General features: G+C 39.8%; 1 protein-coding gene across 1 annotated transcript in view; it reads left to right on the forward strand.

Annotated features, from left to right (window-relative positions):
- Positions 1–8867, forward strand: part of kdm2a (lysine (K)-specific demethylase 2A) — a 145047-nt gene that overhangs the window by 93701 nt on the left and 42479 nt on the right. Inside the window, 3 exon segments of the mRNA NM_001011176.1 lie at positions 4088–4171; positions 4398–4667; positions 5843–5974. Of these exon segments, the coding sequence (NP_001011176.1) occupies positions 4088–4171; positions 4398–4667; positions 5843–5974 (486 nt within the window).

An 8867-nucleotide genomic window follows, 5' to 3' on the forward strand; every position in this document is an offset into this window, starting at 1 on the left:
GAAATTTTTTAAAAATCGCTTCAAAGCTTCCAGTCTATGGTATCTTAACTCCTAAAGGTCATAAAGTAACCAAATAAAACACCCTAAATATGAATGCCAGGGGCCCACTGAACAGTTTGATGCCCAATATGTGTAGGTTTAGCTAAGTATGTGGCATGTAGGGGCCCCAATGTGAACATACCCCCATATGATCTATCATTTCTGTCATTTCAGCTTCTGCAAAATCAACACATTTACATAATTATATGTGGGATAAAGCTAGTAAAAAGTACGCTCACCCCAGAAAGTCATATATTTTTGGAAAGTACACATTCCCCCGAATCTAAAATGGGTGCCCATGTCTTTCTACTCCAAAGTACCAAGCCATAAAGCTTTCCTAAGTTTGACGATTTTTATGGCATTTCCAAAAATCACCTCAAAACTTCCACTATGCAGCATCTTATTTTCTACAGGTCATTAGGTACCAAGACAAAACACCCTAAATATGAACCCCAGAGGTCTACTGAACAGTTTGATGCCCACTGTACATAGGTTTATCAAAGTACATGGCACTTAGAGACCCCCAAATATACCTTGTGCACACTAATTTCATGGCTTATCTTTACCTAATTCATAAACACACCACAGTTTTATGAGGGGTAGAAGCTGCAGAAAAGTAGGGTGACCCCTAAAAACCCTATATTTGGAAAGTACACATTCTGAAAAATCTTAACATGGGTAAAGAGTCCTTTCTACACCAAGGTACCAATCTGCAAAGCTTTCCTAAAGCTAGTGGTTTTTATGACATTTCAGAAAATCGCATAAAAATATTGCAGTTTGCCGAATTTATCTCACACAATTTCTTGCATACAATGGCAAATCACCCCAAATAGGAACACCAGAGGTCTACTGAACAGTTTGATGCCCAATATGCATAGATATACCAAAGTCTGTGGTATGTACTGAACCCAAAATGAAAATACTGCATATGGATTTCTCGCCAACTCAGCTTTTGCACACAGAGCCCCCTGACAGCGTATTATGTACCGTAAGACCCCCTAACTATACAGAGACCCCCAGAAAACCATATATTTTTGGAAAGTACACATTCTGATGAATTCAAAATAGGTAAAGTCATTTTTCTACACCAAAGTTACACGTGGCAAAGCTATGCTAAAAACAGATCAGGAATACTAATATAGGGAGAAAAATGCAATAAAACTACAAAAATTGTGCAAATCAATGAAACAACAAAATAAGTCACATGACAGCATAATTAGTGGTCAGAATATCTGATCCAATAGTCACGCTGTCAAAATAAACAGTTTTTTGGGGAAATAAAATGAAAAAAAAAAGTTTTTGTGAGTTTGTGTATACATGTGCACACGTAAAAGTTGTGTGACAGTGTGTATATGAGTGTAAATAGGTGTGCAAAGTGGGAAAAAAAAAACCTGTGCTAAATTGTGTTGTATGTGTGTATAAATGTATATAAATGTATGTAAGTGTGTGTAAAAGTGTGTATAAATAAAAATAAAATCACACTTACCTGTCCTGAAGGTCAGATCAGTTCCCTGCTCCTCCTTCCTGCAGTCGTCGAGGAAGTAGGTGGGAGGCGGCGTTGGGGGGGAAGTAGGAAGCAGTTCAAGCAGCGATCGCATCTGCTGCTTGTAGGATGGTCCTGCGACAATCGCATCGCAGGACCATCCCCCCCAACCCCCTCAGCTCATTGCCGAAGGGGTTGGGGGCACATCTGTCGTTGGCAGGAAACTGCTTTTTTTGAAACGACGTAGTACCTTCGTTCATGGCAGGGAAAGGGTTAAAAAGACCGAGGGAGGATTCTCTCCGGAGAAAATCAGGGATGGTATCCCAAATATAAGGAGCAGCAAGGCAGGAAGGTTTAAGTTGGAAAACAGCAGTAGTAGTTGGGGAGCTGTGCTTTCTTTCCATTAATTTATATTCATACTTTGTTTCTCTCTGACTTCCCCATTTCTACAGCAACCCTGCCAGTAATATTGTGGTTTGCACTTTTGAAATATACTCCACTAGACATTCTTTTTTTCTGTTGATAATCATAAATGTGTTCCCTCTCATTCTTTCTTAGAGGGTCTGTTCTGTTTCCCCACTGTAAAGTCCAGACCTCTTACAAGAACATAGTATTCTAGTTCAGCCCTTATTTGGGAACGTACATAGTTTTGTATTAACACTTTACCATGCACTTGATTACAGTATATATAAAAAGCTTTTTTCAGTTATCTTAAAAGCTCAGCTAGCTTACACTGCATAGATTGGATAAGGAATATTTTCTCTTTTTTTCACAAATTAGACTTCCCTGGAAACAGACAGGAAGAGAACAGTTGTGTAGGAGTGACTGCTTTCTGCCAATAGTAAAATGCCTTTTGAACAGCCAAATCCCCCCACCCCACAGCCCTTCCTCTCTGCTTTCCTCTAAGGGTTAGGCACCCCCTCCCCCTTCCCTTTGTGTGTGACTTTTTTCTCCGCCTACTGCAAAGCACTGCTGGGAAGAGTGTGTAAGCAAGTAAAGAGAGAAAGCCAAGAGGACAGTCACAGGCAGAAGGTTATTGTTGTATTCTCAGGATAGCCCTAAAGATTATTTGGACTTGTTAATATGTGAACTATTAACAGTGTCTTATAAAGAAGATTATATATTTTTTTTTTGCCTGACGGGATTTTACACTGCACTTGGCAGACAGGAAGTAACAATGCTTAAATCCATGTAAAGTGGCATTGCCTTTCATCGCACCAGTGTTTGTATGCAGAAGAGACGCATGAACACTGCAGAGCTGCTATATACAGTCCCTCCCACAGAGTGAGCTGGCAGAAAGCAGTAGACAGGCAGGAAATTTGTTACAGCAGTGTGCTGGTCAGAAGAATTTGTTCATTTCTTTTGAATGTAAAGACAAGACTGCGACAAAAGGCAGCTGAGGTGAGAGGGGAGTGGTTAATTCATCTGTGTTGCCTGGAAGCAGCTTTTCTTATGGTTTTTTTGTCTCTTGCCATCTCATAGAACCATAGAATTTGACAGCAGAAAAAAATTACATGGTCCGTCTTGTATGTATATTTTTAAGTTTTACAGAAGTTTTCATACTCTCGTGTCCTCGTTTTAATGTTTTTACCTTCAGCTTCTTCCCTCTTGTTCTGTCTTGCAATCTAAAATTAGCACTGCTTTCCTTCATAGATTGTGCCTCTTCTCTCTGACTGCTTTACCGATCTTTCACACTTTGCTTACTCAAAATACATATCAATCTGCAATCTGCCTGTTCTTTGGTCATGATTTTTGTTTATCAGGAGGGATTTTGTTCCTTTCTGCCCCTTTTTTAATTTCATCTTAAATGGGAAATTCACCTAATTATTTTATTTTATTATGGCAAATGCAGTATCAGAAGTATTGCTTCTGATTCTAGAAACAATATAGCAGAAATCTAGCCAACACTCTTATTTCCCATAATACATGTTTCTTCACTTGTCTGTTAATCTGCTGGTTTCTGTTAAATTATTTCAAAGGTCAGCACCAGCAGTGAGGATAATAGGGAGAGACAAATAGTGCTTTCATTTATCAGTTGCATTTAATAATAATGATAATAACACTAAACCAGTGAAAACAGTGTATTTATTTAAATTGTTTTGCTTTTCAATTTTTTTTTTCTTACCTAGTATGTGTGTGTATATATATATATTTATATTTATGTAGTGCTACTTATGCAGGCAGCACTGTTTTTGGGGCCTGCTCAGGAGCCGCAGAGGAGCTTTGTTGACTTCTTTGCATGGCATAATTTCAGTGTAAGTATGGTATATAGTATATTTTTGTCTCTATGTGGAAAAGTTAGACAGCACTGATCTAAAAGATCATATAGTGTCAGTGTATAGTGTTACACTTTCCAAGCATTAGGCTAATGACACATGGGTCATTTTCCCCTCTGCTATAATAACATCAGAGGAAAAAGACTAGTGTGCCATAATCCTTAGGTTATGCATTATAGTAATCAGCGCAGCTAATGCAGCGGTGAGCTTGCAACTGTCAATTGACCTTTTCAGACGTATTTTGTAGTCTCTCTTATCCTCTCCTCTCTGTCAATTTTATTGACCACAGAGACTTCTTGAGGACCACGCTCATGATCCACCTGAGCTTGCGCTCACTGGCGTTCCAATAATTCAGTGGCCCAAGAGAAGTCAGGTAAACTTTAACCTTTATTTATGTCTTCATATCTTTTTTATGATGAGAACTGTGTGCTGCTGTCATTTCCCTTATTCCTTTAATTCTGCAGTCATATCTGTCAATTTTAAAATATATTTGTCAATTTTTCTAATCTCAGTCTTAAAATAGTTCTCTACATTAAATAAATCTGATTTTGCATCAGTATTTTTTATTTAGTTTTTATTTCACTTAATTCTTTTCTTAGTATAAGGTTCACCTTCGGCCCAAGATTCAGTTTACAAAACCTCACACCATGCGTCCAGCTTCCCGTCACTCCACAGCTCCTCCTCGGACGTCAGGCACTCCATCTGGTACTACAGCTTCTTCTGGAGCTCGAAGGCGCCGTGTCAGGTGTCGCAAGTGTCAAGCTTGTGTCCAGCGAGAGTGTGGGACTTGCCACTACTGTAAAGATATGAAGAAGTTTGGAGGGCCAGGCCGTATGAAACAGTCTTGTGTACTGAGGCAGTGCCTTGCGGTAAGTGTTACTCTCTAAGTTCCTTGCATAAGTATCCACCCCCCCCCCCCCCCATTGACTTTTGTTGCGTTAACAACCCTGAATTTAAAATTGATGTAACTTTTGGCTGAAACTATAGCTGCCTTTTGGGGAAAGTATCATCCAGATACATATCTGTATGCTCTGTTTTTTGCCAATTCTTCTTGACAAAATCTGACAATCTTAATGAAGTTAAAGGAAGACCGATTAACAGCAGTTTTTTAGGTCTTGCTATAGGTTTCGAATTGGATTAAGATCTGAAAATTGACTGCCCCATTATTAGACATTTAGCTTCTTTTTAACTACTCCGGTGTAGTGTGTTTAGGGTATATGTCTTGCTGGAAGGTGAAGGTGGCCTGCAGCCCCCCCCCCTTGTTTGGGGCCCCCCCAACTGTCTGGCTGCTGTGTCTGCTTAGCTTTGTGTAAGCTTTAATTGGTATCAGTACTGAGATTAAGTGGCCCCTGCATTGTTCAGGCCTTAGATTCAGGCTGCAAGGCCCTGCATTGGCCACATCTGCAAGACCTTAGACAGCATACCTCAGACAGTGCCAGCTTTGGACTGTACTAGGTACAGTGACACAAACTGTTAATGTAGGAATAGTAACTATCATTTACTTACGCAGTCAGTGCTCCCTACTCTGCCTGTCCTGACCTACCCTGCCTTTGTGTGCCATAATCTGCCTGCCCTATGTTGCCTGTGTGTGCCATACTCTGCCTAACGTCATGACTTTTTTTTTTTCAAGTGATAGTGATATCCCTGCAGTGTGCACCAAATATTTGTTTTTTCGGTGTACTACCACTACAAATGTAGATATGGCTTCCACAGAAGTAGAACAGCACTGGCGTAGGGGTTTTAAAGCAAAGAATACTAATGAAATCAGGCATTTTCAGTTTTCTTTTATTTGTACATGATGTTAAAAAGCTATCTAGATTTTTTGCACATCTGCATTATGGACAAATTAGCGTCAAACATTGATATAAAATGTTAATCAAATCCATTTTAATTTTGGCTTGTAACACCAGAAAATGTAAAGAAACACATACTTACTTATGCAAGGCACTATATAACTGGACAGCTGATTTGGTGCATGTTTTATCTTAAAATGTTGTGATACCTTTTGATTATATGTTCTTATTATAGCTTCTTTATTTTCCAGCCCAGACTGCCCCATTCGGTGACCTGTGCCTTGTGTGGTGAAGTGGATCAAACAAATGACACACAGGATTTTGAAAGAAAGCTGATGGAGTGTTCAGTTTGCAATGAGATTGTTCACCCAGGATGTCTAGAGGTAAGGAAACAGGAAGTTCAGTTAGTACCTAGTAAGGAAAAGGGGAAACTATCTTCTGAGGTTTATTTAATATATTCACCATTTATATCTGAACATGACGAGATGTTTATCAATTATACAATTTTTTTTCTTTTTATGTATTTATATAAAAGTTGAAAACCCTTAAAAATGAGAGTGGTGTGGCTGGGACTTTTGGGTGCAGTGTGTGGTGCAATTTCCAAAAAATCCAGGCCACGATGATCAAAAAAGCATTAAAGAACTTTGTTGAGAAAGGAGCTTATTGTCTTCCCAAAATGCAAGTTTCCTTACTTAAGCTGGCCATACACGTGGGTCGCACGAAACATCGTCAGATCCGCCACACACCATTCAGGGCTGAATCGGCAGGTAAGGAGGTAGAAACAATAGGATTTCTACCTCCTTCTGCCGATTCAGCGCTGAAGGGAGATTTTGGTCAGGCACCTTCTATGGCGCCCGATCAAAATTTTTAAACTGGTCCGATCGGAGAGTCGGCCGATATCAGCAGCTTCCTGCCATATCGGTCGACTCGCCGACATACCATACACGCACCGAATATCGTTCGAAACAAGGTTTCGTACGATATTATCGGTGCGTGTATGGCCACCTTAAGTGAAGTTTGTTCATCAAAATTTTTGTCAAAATAAAGTCTTATGTCACTAAAAGTTTTTTCTATACTGGTGGGAAAACACCTTTACTACCTTCCCTTAAGTAAAATAAAAAAAGAGTATGCACAAAAATAAATTAAAAAAAATTAATGCCCCAAGGCACTTAAATAAGAAAAATTGTGTGTGTTGCTATATAATGGGTCCCTCAGCTCCTGGGAAGCTCTGTATGACTATGTATGACTGTATGACTATGAATGTTATATTTGTGTGTGTGTGTGTGTGTAAGTTAAAGTTTGAAATTTGTTGTGTGTTTTTTTTTTTTTGTTTTTTTTTGTACGGTAGTTCTGTAAACTGCAATTTTAGTGCAGGGGATTTTGGAAATATTTAGTATACAAACAATTGGCTACCAAAATGGCTAAAGTTTAGCTCTTAAAGGGGAAGGAAAGGCTAAGTCACTTGGGGGTGCTAAAATGTTAAGCACCCCCAAGTGACTTGAATCGCTTACCTCGTACCCCGGGCTGGTGCCCCTATTAGGAGAAAACCGCACCAGCCTGGGGCACCTGGGGGGTGCGCTTCCTTCTCCATTCAGCCTTGACTGTGAGTCAGGCGCATGCGCAGTAGAGTGAAAAGACCGACTTCTCTGTTAAAGTTCGGCTTTTCACTCTACTGCGCATGCGCGCGCGGCGGAGAAGGAAGGAGGAAGCGCTGCAGGTACCCCGGGCTAGTGCTGTTCTCTCCGTACAGGGGCACCAGCCCGGGGTATGGGGTAAGCAATTCAAGTCACTTGGGGGTGCCTAACATTTTGGCACCCCCAAGTGATGTAGCTTTTCCTTCTCCTTTAAAGGCTAGCAGTCATAGTCTAGTCACAGATGAAATGGACAGGACATGGAAGACCTTGCAAAGGCAGCTGTTCCTGAGGAGATCAACAGCAGCACAGAATGTTTGAAAGCACTATAATAGAAACCATTGACTGTTATAAGGGACTAAGACTTTTGTTACACAGGGAGCTCAGTTTAAAGGAATACTGTCAAAACGCATCAGTTAATAGTGGTTCTCCAGCTGAATCCTGCATTGAAATTCATTTTTCAAAACTGCAAACAGATTTTTTAATTTTGAAATTTCATATGGGGTTAGCCATATCCCTTATTTCCCAGGGTGCCACAGCAATGTGACCTGTGCTCTGATAAACTTCAGTCACACTTTAATTCTGAAGTGCAAGTTTGATATCACTCCTAGTAGAATAGCACTCAATAGTAAGAAGGTAGAGGAACGTAGGAGAAACAATAGGTTACCTGGTTACCTGAAAGCAGTGTGGCGCTGGCTCCTTCTGAAAGCTCAGACTCTGTTACAATGCACTGAGATGGCTGCCTACACGCCAATATTACAACTAATGAACCAATTTGTTGGTTCTCTTTACTAATGATATAGGTCGTTAGAGTTGTCACAGGAACTCCCCATCTTGGATTCTGTCTTCCCACATGGAACTGTTCAGGACATGCTCAGTGTGGTAGTGTGGTCTGATCAGCTGTTGAGAAGCTGAGCTTAGGAGTCGTTGCAAATTATCAAGCGGAAAATGAGGCTTGTCTGTCATATAAGCTGATGCTACAGGGCTAATTATTCAATTCTGATGCAAATGCCCTGGTTTTAGATCTGTCATGTAATGTGAATCTGAATGAATTACTAATCAGATTTTTACTGTTACATTTATAGTCTATTTATGCAGTATGTTGTGAATCGACCCCTAAGCTCAGTAACTGACAGCAGCACAGAGCTTGTGTAGGGAAGCAGCAAAAAAGAACATGGGGGCTACTGGGGCATCTTTGGAGGCACAGATCTTCCCTGCTAAAGGGTTGTGGTCACCTTGGGCTGGTACAGGAGCCCAAAACCTAATGTACAACATTTCTTCCCTACTTCTTTAGTTAGTTAGTAGGCTTTAGTTCTCCTTTAAGTTACGCATGCCAACCCTAAGATTCAGATCTAGCCAGAATGTTTAATGTCTTATAATATAACCAATAAGGTATAGTTTTTTTTGTAATTGAATAATATCTCATGAGGCCTGGTGGCACTGTTTATATGTATTTTAAATGCCAAAGGGTATATTTATCTTGTGCACATTGTTATGTGTATTTAGATTGTCCTGAATTTGAGGCTGATTGAATTTTAAACTTCAATAAACTGTTTTTAAGAAAATTCATTCTAAGTCCAAATTTTTTAAGTGCTATTTCATATAGTATCGAGTAGAATTAAGTCTAAAACAACTGGACTTTTCT

The sequence above is a fragment of the Xenopus tropicalis genome, chromosome 7 (genome assembly GCF_000004195.4).
Source record: "Xenopus tropicalis strain Nigerian chromosome 7, UCB_Xtro_10.0, whole genome shotgun sequence".
NCBI lineage: Eukaryota > Metazoa > Chordata > Amphibia > Anura > Pipidae > Xenopus > Xenopus tropicalis.